The 16,914-nt window shown below is 40.9% G+C and overlaps 1 protein-coding gene across 4 annotated transcripts in view; it reads left to right on the top strand.

Moving 5' to 3' along the window:
* The first annotated feature begins 8,927 nt into the window (after positions 1–8,927).
* Positions 8,928–16,914, top strand: part of ATRNL1 (attractin like 1) — a 539,891-nt gene continuing 531,904 nt past the window's right edge. For all 4 annotated transcript variants that reach the window (XM_030030646.1, XM_030030645.1, XM_030030649.2 and 1 more), the window contains exon 1: positions 8,928–9,359. In XM_030030646.1, coding sequence (XP_029886506.1) covers positions 9,049–9,359 — 311 coding nt within the window. In that variant the 5' untranslated portion in view covers positions 8,928–9,048. The remainder of the gene's footprint in view (positions 9,360–16,914) is intronic.

Genomic DNA, 16,914 nt, shown 5'->3' with positions numbered 1-16,914 from the left:
GGGAAAGGCACCTGAGAAAATGAAACTCCACCATCTGTCTTTGCTTCAAGCTTGTGAAATTGCTTTTAGAGGACTTAAAGAAGTACAGCATCAGTATGAGATGGAGGATTTGGAGAGGAAAATGGGTCAAAAACGATTGACAAGGCATTGTAATGTGGTATAATCCTTGTGGAAAACAGCAGTCTTCTGATACAAAGCAGTATAGGAGTTACTACTATTTCAAGCGCAGATCTGTCCCATTTGCACTGAATATGAATATTATCATGCCACTTGTGACTCATTCTGTGCTTCAGCATTTTTTATTTTATTCTGGCTTGCTTGTGCTATTTCTTTATACTTATCATTATATGCATGTCCTTTTTTTTCTATATTTTATGATTTTCTTTTAGATTTTCAGATTGTTAAAGAGTTCTTGATGCAATCATGTTAATTTTTGATGTACTTCTAATCTTTCCTCCATGTCAGGATAATTTGCTGTTGTGCCTTTATCTCTTGCATTCCTTTTTTCCTTATCACTTCTCAGATACTTGCATTTCCCTGAGCTATTTGAAGTCCATTACCCTTATTTTGTTATTTGCAATTTAAAGGAAGAATGGAAGACTTATCATTTTTATGATCTTTTGCACTTGAATTAACTTCCACTTTAAGATTCTCAACCACTTCCTCCTAAAGAATTTGAATTAAATCTAAAATAGCTACTTTCTGTGTAATTTCCTCCACTTCATGAAAGAAAAAAGCAGTCCCTAGCACATTTGAAGAATTGAATAGACAATCTAAGTCCTGCCTTACTGCTTTTTCAAACAGATCCTCAGATAGTTATATTCCCATCTAACCACCAGGTCCTGCCATGCAGGTCTTTCCAGTTTCTGCCCCTTGGATACCTCTAATAGTTGCTATATTGAAAAAGCCTCCTGATCAGAAAATCTTTGATTTAAACCTGTCATTACGTGCACATTACTCTTTTTCTCTCCCATATTTCAAATGGTACTCAACAAATCTTCCTGTCACTTTTTCCTAGACTTCAGGAGAAGTAAATATGCCCGTCACAAGCCACACCACCTGACTTTTCCTACGTCTGTTCTTCTAGAATATGCTATGCCCTTCCATAACTACATTCCAGTATTGCTGTTAACCCAGTCACACCTCTGCAATGCCAGTTAGGTCACACTAGGGTATTAAGACCATAAGGTCTAGCATGTGTATCTCGCACTGCAGTGTTTGTGGATCTGTATTTCAGATGTTTGTTGGCTCACTTCGCAGTCTCCCTTCCTTCTTGCAATTTTTTCCTTTCTCTCCCCTCTCTCCTCCCCGCCTTGGCTTTGACAACGCTTATTCTGAACCCATAACCTGAAAAGGGGAGGAGGTAAAGCCTGCAGAATTTTTTTCACTGGCACCTTTTAAAATTAGTTCAAAGCCTTGCTCATGAAGACCAACTTGCCAGGCTGGTAAGGTTTTCCTCAGCAGTTAATCTTACAGACAGCTATCCTGCACGGCCACCTTCACACCGCCTGTGCAGCCAGACCTCCCCCCGGCACGGTCTGGGCCTTTATCCCTAGCTGAGGGCACAGATAAGGTCAGCATCTCTACCCGTAGCTTTTTTAGCCTCACTCATATCACACATAGCTGCAGTAACACCAGCGCCCAAGTACACAAACAGGAGATGCCACATGTGAAGATGTTTTGTTCTTTTGTGGCAATATCCATACGTCTAGATACGTGTAAAACTTGTTACTTCAGGGAAATAAGGTAATTCTTAATAATAATTACTTCTACCATTATTTCAATCTGCAGAAAGCTAATTAAATAACTGCTTGCGTGCTTGACAAAATATTATATTTATACATGAGCATTATTTCTTCAAATTACTGTAAATACTTTCATTGAATTAATACAATATGCCAGTTTGATTCCTGGCATATAATGCCTGTTTCAACATTAATACTGAGGGAAAATTTAATCTACTCAATTATTTTTTGACATCTGTATAGTAGACAAGACAGGGATCAATGCACGCATAGCCTATCATTTTTGCCAATTTTATGCAAATCAAAGGGCAAAAAAGAGCATCATTTTATTCCATTATTCCATTATGCCTAGTACAATTACTGTTTCATTATCCTTGTTGCAGCCTATTTGATGCATGTGTTTTTTCCATTTTTTGCCAGTATCGCTTTCCAAAGTTTAATAGCACAACTACTCAAGTATTAAATGAGAAAAGAAAGAAGTATTTTTTTTTTTAAATACATAAAAGGGAACTAACAGGAAAATTCAGTAGGCTCCAAAAGTAGTAACTGGAAAGGAAAATGCGATTTTAGGAAAAGCAAATTATTTCCTTACAGTGTTCAAACAAAATATTGAGAAATTAAGTATAGAGGTTACTACAGTAGCCATTGTTAAAAGTTTTTTAAAAGAAGAGTAAGAAATCAACATGAGATTATACTGAAATAGAATCACTAAGACTAGGCAATATCACTCCAAAGGATATGAACGATGATGTAAATATCAAAATACTGATTGTACCGTTGATTTAACAGTTACCCAACATTTTACATTTTTTTTTTTTAAAGAGATTAAATTTGTCAGCCTGAAAATATGGACTGAGAAGTCATGCTTTAGTAGCCTTAAAAGAAATTGGCATAGGACTTACGAAGCTCTTGGGTAAAGTATAATGTGATGAGGAAAAACCAGTAAGCCACTAATAGTAAGTGCAGTCTTCCTAAGTCTTGCAAAGAAAAAATAGTGGATAAGAGACAATTGAAGCTTATGGTTTATTTTGATTTTCAAAATCTTTTAGTAAGGCTTTTTTTGCCATCATTCAGCAAACTAGCCTCATCCAGAAAAATGTGGAAACCTCTGCTAAATTCTGAAGGAGGGGTGTAAATCCCAGTAAGGTCAATGGAATTTCATTACCAACAAATAAATTCTTCAGCATTTTGCTGAAACTTATTAATAAAAAGAACAAATACAGAAATAAAGGCAGCAGATCATTTCCTGATTTAGAAAAGAATGAGAGAAAATAACTCAAAGTAAATGCTTTCTCAGCTAGAAAAAGTCTAATAGCCACGTCCCTTTGGGATCATTAAGGGTATTGGATAAATTCAGTATACCTACTAATGATGTGTGAGAAAGGTTCAGTTGTGAGATGGAGCTTTGCTGACAAGGAAAAAATGCCCTAGCTTAGTCAAGATTAAGCAGGATTGTGAAAAACTCCAGAAGGAATAGCAGTGAAAATGAAATGCAGCAGAACAGATGCAGAAAAATACTCAGCAGAAGGGATATTTGCAGTGGAAAATGTCAGTGTTTTCCAAATAATTTGTAATATATTGCAGGATGCATCAAGTTTTCAGCATGGCATACAATTACACATCTATTCAGTAGAAAGACATCTAAAAAACTTTATTTTAAAAGAATCAAAAGATCATACTAAGAGTCAAGATCAATGTCAGCAGATTCATTCAGTCGTAGATGGAAACCTTATCAGGTAGAGCTTGGCTGTTTAATTTTTAGCATGTGTACAGAAAGTACATAAAAAAACATAATATGATTTTATTTCCTGGTTCAATAGACTTTTATTTGAAAGCAGACAGGTGTTTCAAATAACGACAATGCCATTGTCAGTGCTGATAGAACTTGGCTTTGTCTAGTCTCCCTGTTTTTCTGAAATGTCTTTCATCTTTAAATGGACCTGAAGCCAACTTGTAATTTATCCTGTTATTCTTGATCCAAAGTCCACAATTTTAAAATTAGTGTGTAAAAACATAATTACTTTTTTTCCTGATGAAAAAATTCCGCAAAGGAGCAAACATTTCAGTAAAAGTCTGACTCTTTCTTTGTAGAATAGATTTTAAACCTCAGCTTATGCACATGCATAAAAAATATAGAACAGACCCTAAATTTTTTTTCTCCAGATATTGGCTTTTGATAAAATAACATAAACATTCATTTCCCCCTCCACCGTTTATGTAGTTCTTGCTGAGTTTGGTAAGCTTCCTACAGCTTTTACAGTCTTTATTGTATGGCAGTTTGCTCGCCAATACCTATTGGAGATGATGGTAACAAACATGGCTTAATGCTGTAGCAAAATACATGCATGGGTGATAAGAAAGGTAAGATTTGCTATCAAGGTTTCATTTTAGAAGGGTGCCAGTGAATTTTCTGAGAATTTTATTTCTTTCTAAATTTAAAAAAAAAGAGTAGGCGATGGAGGGCTTATATTTTTAATCTTATAAAATTGATGCCTCCCAAGAGTTGACTTACCAGATAAGACAAATATGAACAGAAAATTGTAACATGAATTAGAAATGTTAGAAATTAGAAAATTAGAAAATTGTAACATTCTGTTAGCACTAGAATCTGCTGAGTAGGGATAAATTTGTTTTACCTCATGGAAGAGACTGATGGTTTTCATAATACTAGAAAGGTTTATATGGAATGGCTCAGGTGAGTCAGTGTCAGTCAATGAAAAATTAGCATGGAATTTAGGAAAAAAAAGCCTTATGTTGTCCTCCATCCAAGGTATTGTGTGCATATTTGGAAAGAAAAGGTAAAGCCTACACTCATGTTATACTTGTAAGGTTCCGTAAGAAGCCTGTACACTGCACACCATGAAGCCTGTACACTGCTCTGATGTGTTAAGCTAGAACAGCTCTTGAAACTGCATCAAATCACTGTGCAGCTATTGCCTCCGCTACTGAAATCTACATGCTAGTTTTACCAATATGTCATAAGGCCAACGGAGATCTATATATCCATGCCCAGAAGCAGTGCAGAGCTTGGCCCCTTTTACTTAATGAGTCTGACAACGTCTGTCCCAAGGAGAAGGGAAAGGGCATAGAAAACATTCATTTCTCTTAATACCCTTGCAAAGAGGTCAACCACAAAGGTAATCTTTTTTTCTCCCTCTTCTGTTCAGGCGCTTATATTGTACTTCTCAACAACACTGCAAAAATACATCTGCACTAGATACCGTAAATAGGACTAAGCATCCTTAAGGAAAGATGTTGTCTGCAGCGTGGCTTGATTGATATCAGCCTGTAGGAGAAGGCCAGCAGAGCAGGGAGGGGTGGGTATGTGGGGGGGGGGGGTATGGAGGAGAGGATGGATTCTGCTATATTCTTGTCCTCAGGGTCTTGCAGAAATTCTGAACAACGGAAGAAGTCTGTGTTTGAGGGCTGTTTCCCTTTATCCACTCCACCCTGCTTCACAACAGCAACCGTATAGATCTTTAAATATACTTCAAGCTGTTTTGCTGCATGAACACAAATGTATCAGTATTTTTCTCCTTGTATACTAGTGCTTAGGTTTTGATGGTAACAGCTAAGAAGCCTTTATACTTTTTCTCTTTATTTTGCTTTCCTACTAAGCTGGATATATTCTTGGAAGGTTTTGTTCACATAACCTTCTCCATCACCTTCTGCACTAGTCTGTAATCTCATTATCTGTTTTTATTCAGTAACTTAAAACTTTTGATAAGTTATTCAAATGCTTTTAAGTTGTAAATTCTACCCAAGATGCTTTAGTACATTAGTCCTTTAAAAGTGTAAATGATTTCTGTGTCAAGAACCTGAAGGATGAAAGGTGTAAAATGTTACACTTCCAAGGAAAGTGGAACTTACAGATATGTGTGTAACGATGAAAGGATTGACAGATCTGACTTCTCTCAGCCAGATCTGCTAACTTCATCTGACACTAAAAAAATCCCATCAAATCAGCACAGAAGAGAACCAATATTGGCATTTGCACATCATTCATTTCCTAGGGTTATGAAATATCTACTGCATTGATGTGACATAAAGCAGCCAAAAGGTTTGCATTCCTTCATTTTCATAGTGTGCTACATTTTAGCTAGGAGATAGCGGTCCAATGCTTCTTCCTTGCTGTTCTAAATCTAGAAACCTTTATCGTTGTGTTTAGTTTTTTAGTTATGATTGTTTATGCAGTAAAAGTACTGTCATACTATTCTCTGCACCTCTTATAACCACTCCAGTCCTTTTCTGGTGGCTTATTTGTGTTTTTTTCTCCCGCTTCACAGAATTACCTAAAAAGCTGTTTAAGCTCGAGCAAGGTAAATTTGTATTTCTCTTTACTTTTTTTTTTTTTTTTGCATTAATTACTGAAGAAGAACGTTGGCATTTAATGGACAAATGCGCGCTGATCATTGTGCTTTTGAACAGATCTGTTGCCTGGTAAAGGATTGTTGAGATCTTAGCTTTGCTGTGAATGTTAATTTCAAAAATTTGGCTGACTTCTGTAGATCCAAAGCAAAATCTTCCTTCAGTCTGAGAAAAAGATGGTGCTGGCTTTAGAACTTTTTTGGTTGGTATAGAGGAATTGTGAAAGTGGAGGAGGAATGTATCTCCCTGCCATGGTAAGCAAAACTATTGCTTAAAAGTGTTTCTGGATTACAGAGTAGTCTTGAACTGACTTTGTGTCTTGGACTATAATCTCCTATTAACTGCATTTCTGGTCTCATAATGGTATTTAACAGAGGACAGTTGTTCAGCAGCCTTAATCACATGTAATATTGTACAATTAGCAGACTGTTCGACAAAAGCTTCAGCCTCAGCTTTTTTTCACAAAATATAAAGCAGCAACACAATTTCCATTTCCTCTCTTTGCATGAACTCACCAATTCATTACAAAACACATACAAAGAGATGTCTAATAGCTAAGAAATGTGTCTGATCCAGAACAATGAAATGATCTATCTCAGCTCTGTTAGGACGACAATGTACAGACTACTGGACTGAGAGTGGCTTGTGGGCCTCCTGACATCCTCTGGAATTAAACCAGACATATGACTTCTCATCTCTGTTTTCCCCACACAATTTCAGGTATTCCCTCCGTCAAGACCGTGACCTCCTTAAGGCACAGACTGTTCCTCTGTGATGTTTGTATCGTGCTTAGCTCTGACGTCCTGATCTTGGTTGGGCTCTTACATCACACAAAGTACAAATAGATACTGCTGGCTGTTGCTGTGTCCCTTACTGTAGTACTGATGTACCTTGATTTTTTTTGAAATTCAGGTGAGGGTTTAATGGTAAGCCTGGGAAAACAGGCTAAACCAACCCCCAAACAATTCCTCCACACTCCAAGGGTAAGAACTGCAGAATCTGAAGAAGGGTAGATTTGGATCTGATTTCAGTCTCTAATACGGGTCACTTTGGATGGTACCAGGAGATTAAATTAAATACCGTTTCTTTATCTTCTTCGAATAGAGATATCATGTCATAAATTCTCAATTTCAGCATTAGGATAAAGTTTCAGAGGGTTTGATTGCTGTTATTTTCTTCACTGCTTGAAAGCAAGGCTCATTACGTTTTCCTTGTAAAAAAATTGTAAGATGAAAACAGGTTATAGCAAAGCTGAAAAAGACGGGCTGTGTACGGCACACTTTGCAGGAGAAAAAAAAGGACAATTTAAGCAACGATTACTTCTGTACAGCGCTGTTTACAAAGCTAGGAACTTTTGTTACGGCTCATCAGGCTGTCAGCGGAAGGCAACGTCTCGATTTCAACCCTCAAACGGGAAGACGGAGTAAATCCTAGGAAGGTCAGGATCTCACAACAACCCGTAACCTCTCTTCTAGTATTAACGGCGACGAGTTCAAAGAAAACCGCCTCCGAACTTTGCAGGACCCGAGGCAAACACCGGCCCGGCTCCTGTGGAGAAGGGATCCGGGAGAAGGGCCGGCAGAGACCGGCCCGCCCGCCCCCTCACTCCTAACGGACGCCCGCGAGCCGAGGCGGGGCGGGGCGGGGCGGGGGTCCGCCCCCGCCCACTGCCCCCCCCGCCCCGCCCCGCCCCGCCTCCCCTCCCGCGGGGCCGTGGGGCCTCCGAGGTCTGGGCGGCGGCAGCGCTCCGCCGGCTTTGTGCGGCGGGTGGCCGGCGTGCCCGCAGCGCGGGGGGGGGGGGGGGCCGGCCGGGCCCGGTGCCGCTTCATCTCCCTCCGCCCTTTTTTTTTTTTTTTTTTTTTTTTAAGAAGCGTGGGCGGGAGAGGCGTCTGTCGAAGCGCAGAGCGCAGGTCGCCGTCGCTGGGCGCAGGGGAAGGAAGGGGCGGGAGGGGCGTGCGAGCTGCCGGTGTGCGGTTAGCTCGGCTGCCCCTTCCCCGCTCCGGTCGGCGGGGACCGTGGTCTCCCGCCCTCCCCGCGCCGCCGGCCGGGCCGGGCCGGGCCGGGCCGGGCCCCCCTCCCCTCCCCTCCCTCGGCCGCTGAGGAACGGGCGGAGGGACGGATCCAAACGGGCCGAGGGGCGGGGGGCGTCAAAGCGAGCAGGCGGCTCTGAGAGGAGATGACAATTAGCCTTTAAAAATGGCTGCTCGGAAGCTGTCAGCCGGGACACGGAGGGGCTGTTAACCCTCCTCTCCCACCCTCCTCCCGCCCCTCTTCCCTGCAGGGCTAATAACGGAGCTCCTCAGCCCTTTTCTCACCGCCGAGCCCCCCCCGCCGCCTCCGGTGCGGGATGCCGTAGCGGCTCCGGGGCCCGGCCGCCCTCACTTCCCATCTGACTGACTGACTGACTGACTGGCGAGAGGACGGCAGCGGCGGCCCCCGCCTCCCCGCGCTCCTCCTCGCTGCCGCCTGCGTGTGTGCCGCGGGCAGAGGGACTACAAAGGAGAAGGGGGAGTCGGGGGCTACATGGTCGAGGGCGGTGTGGGGGGGTGTGTGTGTGCACGCCGGTGGGGGGCATCTCTGGCGAGGAGAAAACACAAGGTCAAGAGGCAGTTCTCCTCCTCCTCCTCCTCCTCCTCCATGGAAGAAGACGGGAGCGATGAGCCCTGAGGAGGACGACGAAGAGAAGGGGCGGATGGCTGAGGGCTGCCGGGCTTCCCCGCGGGAGTGACGGGGCGCGGAGGGCTGAGGCGGCCGGAGGAGGCAGCGCTGGGGTCGGGAGGGAGGAGAGGAAGGCGAGGAGGAAGCGGGGGGTTTGAATCTCCCCGGCCGGATTATTTCTCCTCAGGGGAAGCTGCCCCTGCCCGGGGTGCGCGGGCGGCGCTGCCATCGCTGCCCGCCGCCGGCCGCGCCTCGGCCCACGGCCCCCGCGGCGAAGATGGACCCGGGCAGCGCCGCGCGGAGAGCGGGAGCTGCCCCCGCGCCCCTGGGCGCCTGGAGACCTTCCCCCCCCTCCTCCTCATCCTCCTCCTCCTCCTCCTGCTGCTGCTGCTTCTTCTCCTCGCTCCTGGATGTGAACAGCTGGCTGCTCTTCTACGGCTTCTTGTACCTGGCCCTCTATGCCCAGGTGTCCCAGTCCAAGTCCTGCGACAAAATCTCCTGCTTCTCGGGTCATTGTGTCAACTCCACCTGTGTCTGCGACCAGGGCTGGGTGGGAGACCAGTGCCAACATTGCCAGGGCAGGTTCAAGTAAGTCTCTGCCGATTACCGTTCCCTTTTCCTCCTCCCTAACCCCTTTTCCTGTCGTTTTCACTTGCCTGTTTTTTTTTTTTTTTTTTACCTTGTGTCTGCTATGATTGTGTTCGTGTGCGGTGGAAGTATGTGACAGAAGTTAAGGATGAAGTAGGCTCCTCCACCTCAGGGACCCTGCCTCTAAGAGCGCAGGACCCAGTCCTCCGATGGAAAATTGTACCTGCTAACTTACCGCTGAAAATAGGCTGCTCCACTTGATGGGAACTGAGAGACAAGGAGAAATCGGCCTAAAGCTGTGTGGCTGCTGTCCCTTCTGGAAGTGTCGTGGAAGTGATATGTGCACTTCATGGGGCTGCCCAGGGAGCAGAAATTACTAAGGGATTTGAATGACTTTTTCCTTCTGGAGAGTGAAAGTGTTTTGCTCGTTCCAGTCTTCCTCCCTTTCTTTCTAGCGTTTTAGCTAAGTGGGCTTTAGTCAGGCATGTTCAGGATAACATAAGCGTAACTTAGTGAAATGTACATACCTCATGACAAGGTTTGCAGGAGAGGAGAGAGTGGTAAATGTAAAACAGTAACATATTTTTGCAAAGGAGTGGTCAGTGAAGCTAGAACTACCTTCTCATTCTTAAAAGTGGATGTGATACTGAGTCATTGATCAGTGAGAAGGAAGCGCATCCTGACACTTGCTTTTCTATCTGTTGTGGAAAAGAAGACTTAATTTATAGGGCTGTCACTTGCCCCCCCGCCCCCTTTGGTATCAGTATAAAGACTGGCTCTGAAGAATACTGTTTGCTGTTATTTCGCTATATAACCTTGGACAGGACATCTCATTTCATTCCCTTGTAAAACACCGCTTAAAAGATGGAACTCTATTTATTAGTATATTGACACATACAGCTGGAAAGTGTTCTAATATCTAGCTAATAACAATATATTGGTAGAGCTGTGTCTTACACAATTCAAATTCTGTCTTTGGAAAGTACTTTAATTGGTAAAAGTATCAATAATTGTCTACTTGAAATTGTGTTTAAGTTCAGTTTTCTCTTTGGAGTACTAAAATTAAGCTATATAATTTACATTTTTTAAACATTCAATCCGAGGTCACTCATCACTAAATAAACAAAAAGTAAATCCAGTGACTCGTTAGCTTGGGAAGTTGAGTAGCTGGGGGTCAGACATGTTGGCTGAAGTAATGTATGTGCTGCAGAGGAAGAAACAATTCACCGATAATATCTGGTGGATTATTTAATCAGTGAGATTATAACTGAGTTGTAAAGGTAATATAAAGCAGATATAATACATCTTATCTGCATATGAACTTGGTAATAAGATTTTAAAGTTGGTCATTTGTTGCCTGTGTGTATTGAGGATTTGGGGTTTGTCCTGTGCTGTGGAACAATGGGCTAATTGAGCAGGGATTGAGAGTGAGGAGAGGAGGCCCAGGTGAATCTTCTTTGTGTGTGAGGATCTGCAGGAGACAAGCTTGCAGAGCTATTATTTCCTTGCTTTAAAGAGATTACTAGTATCCTTTGTCTTGATGCCACTCACAACAGACCCTAACAGTGCAAGGGCTGAAGCAAATTTTCATTTCTTAAATTTCAAAGCTTGTTGTGAATTAGTATGTTCTCTGAATGATTACTGGAGCCTTTATCCAGTCCTTAATGGGTATTTCCTTGATTATCTGGTAAAACATTTATGTTTCTTTACATTTGTTGTATTTGTCAAGTGAGAAGGCACAGTGGGGTTACGTTTTCACTTCTGGTAGAAAGTTAATAATCCATCCCCACCTAGAGGAAGTTCTGCCTGCGTGTTGAAAGGGCACCTCTTCTGAGCTAAACTAACACAGTGGTTAATTGCTGTGCCGTTAGGAGTTTTGGTGAAAGCAGAACAGATTTCTCATTAACTCCTCTATATTCTTTCATGCTTAGCTTTAGAAATGACAGTGATTCTTGCATTGCGATTTTTATCACAGAAGTAAGCTGTTTCTATTATGTTGGAGACCTATTTTTTACTGAGGACACTTTCATAGTGGTATCTTCGATAGCTCATCGTTAATCTTTATTCTTAGAAGCAAAATATACCCTGCAATGAAAATAAGCATTCTAAGATTTAAAGCTTTTCAGGTCCTGTGAGTTGGGGATGGCATGAAATATGTTAACGTGTCTTACAACGCAAGCAGCAACTCTGAGTGGTTGTATTTTGAATCCTGAAAATTCAGATGGGTGTTGAATGGGTGATGAGTCAAGTCTATGTATTTCCAGCTGAAGAGTTGGAAAAAGAATGTTAATCTGCCTCAGGGCTGGGTGATTGAAGACCTTTGTGACTCCTGTGGCAATTGATGGTTTGACTTACTGTGGAACATTTGCATATTGTTTCTGTTTGTCTGTGAAGTGTGAATATCTGCTTTATACACAAGTTGCCATGGCTGGACTTTTGCAGCAGTGGTACTTTTATTTGACAAGTTATGTTGGATGTATACCACTTTTGCAGCAGTTGCTTCTGTCAGTAAGAATTATTATGAAGAATGTTTCAAAATGACATGAAGCTTGAAAAGTGTATTTGGCTATTATAACTCCATTAACAATTAATTTATGGGTTGTAGATACAATCTATAAAAATGTTAATAGAACCTTGTGTATTATTCTAAACATTTACATTGTTTCAAAGTTTCAGCAGTTTGAAGTGCCTGGGTGCCTCTCTGTTAGGCAAGATTAAAATTGAACTTTTAATGACCTAAATTGGACACCTGTAAAACCTGTTTTCTGTCACAAGGTTAATTGAGGAAACAGATTTTTCAAGGGTAGGCCTAAAAGACTTGAAAATAAAAGGGTCTTTATTTTTCTTCTTTATTTGCTCTTCTGGGAATGAGTGACTTGTTTCTGACGCTTGCTAATGCATTATCGTAAGAGGAATGCTCTACCTAGGGGTAACTTGGGACCATTAATTCTTTGGTGAGAGATGTGTAGTATTTTTGTCTTTGTTTTACTTCTTTTCTAGACTGAGAAGTAAACAACATAGCAGAGAGACATCAAAAATAATTGATCAATCTTAGTAAGCAAGTGTCAAAATTAGTTGACAGTACTATGGTAACCTTGCCTTTTCCCTGTAGGAGAATTACTGAGTAAGTAGACTACTTTGCAAATGTTGCTCTGGATGAGCAAGGGTGGATGGGGGAAAAAAATGGGCAAAAAGCTTCTCTAGCACTATTTTATTACTCTTATTTATCAACTTTTGTATTTACTCCTTGTATTGTGAAGCATGTGGTAACTCATTATATACACGGAAGTGTTGTTATTCTTACTGCAATGCATTCATATCCATGTCAGTCACATTTCAGAATGATCTAGGCCTCATCTCTGCCTGCCAGTACATTATTTTACTCTGTTCAGGATGGATATCTGAATGCAATTCTGACTTTTTTCTTTCTCTCAAACTTTTTTTTTCTTCCCTTCTGCTCTGATAGAATGCAAAAAAAAATTTTTTTCCTTTTTTTGGTACCAAAATAAAAAAGGGAAATTTAGTTATGAAAAGAGAGGGGAAAGAAATTCTGTCTGCCTGCCTGCGGGAGACAGGTGAAAGATAAGAAAGCCAAAGGGTGAGCAGGTTCTGTTTTTATAGCAGGGAGCTTCAACCAGCACAGTTCCCAAGATGTAAACAAAACCACAAGCATAAAAGCACAGTGTCCAGTTTTATTCTGATAGATTGATTTATTAAGGAAATGAAGTTTGAATGCTATAACTGCCACTCTTTCTTCCCCTATCCTATACCCTTGAATTTGTTGGTCAGTTACAGTTTTCATGATGATACGAGCTTGGGCAGAAGGGAGAGGGAAAGGCTGCCCAAAGCAGTTGTGTTATGAGACTCCAGGGAATTCAGGGAGGCAAACATTACGAATGGCCCAACTGCAGGAGAAGCTGCAGTCACAGCTTCTACGTATTTAGATGTCAAAGTCAATCAATCTTGAGATGCAGTGCTACAGGAAAACAGGTTTCATTAGTTTTGCTACTCACAGAATGACTTCTTAGAAGAAAAAAAAGTTTCCTTCAGGTTGGAGCAAAAAGTTACCCCTTTCTCTAGCTCTGCTTTATGCACTGGTGTGTGGAAGCGCATTAGAGAAAAAATTGTGCATGAAACTGCTCTTCCTCTTAAGTTTTTGAGTATCTGAATGACTGGAAATATCCAGTCTCCTAAAATGCTGTCTTTAAAAAAGTAGATTGTGTCTTCAGATGATTATGATTGTTTATTTGATAACTTATGAGTCCCAACTGGCATATGTAACAAAGCAGACTGAACAGGATAGGTGAGCACCTTTGAGTACCTACACAAGTTAATCTGCTTTGCCTAGTCCTAGATATCTAGTTGTTATGGATAGAGTAAGAGCAAACTGAACAGTTTAATTATTAAACCTTGTCTCCAGATGTTCTTATTGCACTTCTAAATTACCTCCTTCCTGTTCTCCTTAATTTCTAGAGCTCCTATAAAAGATTCTGCATTTTTCAAGGACAAAACAATTTCCAAGTACAAGGACCTTCACAAGTGAAATGTTAAAAGTGTATCGAATTTCATTATTCTGGGCAAAATCCTTATTTCTATCTAAAACTCTGAATTTTGCCGTCTGCAGAATGACTCATGCAAGGAAAGTGTCCTTAAATTGCAGAATGTAAATGAACAATAATGCTGTATAAGAAATGATCTTTAGGAAAAAAGTTAGTTTTAGCTGCAGCCGGTTGAAGTTCATGCTGCTGTGAAAAGGGGTGACTTTATCCTTCACGCTTCTCTTTGATTACATCTTTCCGCTTCTTATGTAAGCATTAATATTCCTGCTGAGAGTTGAAAAGTATCAACAGGAACATATCTCCCCACCTACCAGCCAACTGTTTTTAAGCCAGCTCAGTTTCCTCCTGTTACTTCACTTGCATAAGTCTCTTGCTGACCCAAAGGAGGTAGCAGGAATGAGCAGGTGTAGATGGGAAAAGAAAATTGTCCCTTTAAGAAGTGGTACAGACTTAGTTTGCCTTAACTTTAATGTGAAACAACATCACCACTAAAGTGGTGCAACTTCTATTACAAATCCTGAGTCAGGCTATCAGTTGCAAAACTGCCTTTGTCATCAGCATGGCCTGTATCTGATTCAAGACATATGCATGGTTATTCTTACTGACATCAGTGGAATTGTGAGATATTTACACCTGCAAATTGCCTTTTTATAAGTCAACATGTGATGTTAATATAATTAAACTAGTGGAAATGTCAGTGATTATGACTTTACCCTTATAAAATGTGATCTTTATATAAATTGATTTTAGTGGTGATGCTCTGAAAAATATTTCTTCCCATGTGAGTTATTCTCTCTGTATTAAAATCTTAAAATACATTGATAGTTGGTACGATAAAGAGAGATTGCATTTGTAAGGAATACTTTTTCTAATTCAAATCTTGTTTGGAAATGTAGAAGCATAAGCCATACGACCATACTAAACTCTTCCTACAAGCTAAACAACCTGCATTAAAAAGTGTTTTTTGAAAGAAAAGCAGTCTTTTTGAAAACTTTAATACCTGATTGTTATTAGAGTGGTGGTGTTTAATACTTCCTATATGGAATCATTTCAGTTGGAAAGGACCCTTAAGATCACAGAGTTCCACCATTAACCTAAGACTACCAAGTCCACCACTAAACCTTTTGAATATTTTTTTTAATGGGTTTTTTTAGACAAGACCAGAAATGAACTCTCTGTTTACCTGTTCTTACAGTTTGCCTTATGCAGGCTGTAGGGTAACTCTGAATTAATTCCTGTTTGAGTTGAATACGTGCTTTAGAAAACCACCCACATATGTTTGAAAGCACTTCTGCTGACTGAGAGCCCATTACAGACTTTCAAAATTCTTCCATTGGTTAGTTATCCTCACTGTTTTCTATAACCAGTGAAAACAAATGCATAATCTGCCTAATCCAGAAAATCTACCCTATCTCATTTTTTGTCTCTTTGAGTTGCCTTGTTTTCTCATGTTTTGAGTCAGGCCTTCGTTGCAGAGCCTTCAGTATGTCAGGTCTATGTTCCCTGTGTAGGTGAAAATATGGTCACCTTTTCCTTACTGAGAATGGAGGAGTGTCCCTTGAGTTGTCTCAACACAAACCAAGTTTTTCCATCCTTGACTGCTCTCTTGGTTTTTAGCCTATTTTATGAGCATTCTTGAGCTATGAATGCCAGAACTAGATGCTTGTCTTTTGGTAATGAGTGTATTGGTGAAATGTAGCAGCAGAGCAATGTCTCCCCTGCTGCTTGGTGTCCTGCCGCGTGCAGCTGCAGAAAATGCTTCTAAGCGTAGCACTGTGCTGGCAGCTCAGTCCATTATTTTCTGCCACACAAGTCTTCTCAGGGTTGCTGCATCCTCAGTACCAAGTGATTGATATGTGGTCATGCTTTTCTCTAACTAGTCTGTGAACCAAACACAGCCTCCCCTATTCAGAGTGATATTTAATTGTGGGGCTACAAACATGTGCATGTTTGGGATGGAGCTATGATCTTTTAAAAACACCCCTCTTTTCCCCCAAGCAGTAGATAATTAACAATGTACAGAGATCCTTCCTCTGTGTGTGAGTCTGAGACCATCTATAGGATTGAATCCAAATGCAAGTTGGGCAAAGGGCTTGTGGATTCTGGAGTCTGCTTTGTCTGCAGACTAAGCAGTTTGTTACTTAAGCAAGTGTGGGAGCAGATGGCTGAGGATGCTGACAGGCCTTCAGACAGCACCAAAGGCTGGTTGCCATTGCTATGGGTGTGTAAAAAGCTCAGTTGCATCAAATGTATGCTTAAGTCTATCCGTAAGTGATACATAAATGCCTGTAACGGTTAAAGCATTTAATATTTATTATGATTTAAATTTAATTTGGCAAATAAATAGTCTCACACTGTGTATCTCTTACTTCCTTTAACCAAAAAGAAGGCATGATGATCATATTTTGGAAGGCATTACCATAGTTCATGTCATCTTTTTAAAATGAGTATGAGTAGTTTTTGAGAGATCAGTCTATCACACTGCACTAGAAATTGATTTAATTGTATCAAAATGTAGGCAGAAAAGGTAGGAGGTAATATGAGGTGCTACAGGAATATCCTTGGGAAATTCTTACACATACTAACTGAAGTGCTGGTGAAAAACCCCTTGCTTTTAAAACACTACTACATAGACAATAAAAAAATGCATTGGAAAACTCATGCAATAAAAAAATGCATTGGAAAACTCATGCAATATTGAAGAATAATTACCTGTCAGTGTCCGGGGAATTTATTATTAGCTGTATAGTCTAGTCTTGGCAAACATGCTACAAACTTGATGTAAGGAGGAATAAATGATGATGATACCTGAAAACATGGGCACTCCATTGGACTGCAGCTGTTAATCAGTAATAAAGGAACAATAGTAAACTGTAAGCAAAGTGTATGTTTTCATGTGAGGTGGGCGAGCAGTGGGAATTTTCAAGCTAGTATTATAGGTTGCCCTATATATTCTTAAAAGCCTAATGAGTGGAGGTAAGAGTTGTGTTGATTTC

The sequence above is a fragment of the Aquila chrysaetos genome, chromosome 11, assembly GCF_900496995.4.
Source record: "Aquila chrysaetos chrysaetos chromosome 11, bAquChr1.4, whole genome shotgun sequence".
In the NCBI taxonomy this organism is placed as follows: domain Eukaryota; kingdom Metazoa; phylum Chordata; class Aves; order Accipitriformes; family Accipitridae; genus Aquila; species Aquila chrysaetos.
The sequence above is the reverse complement of the archived record's forward strand: the minus strand, read 5'-3'. Positions and strand labels throughout refer to the sequence as shown.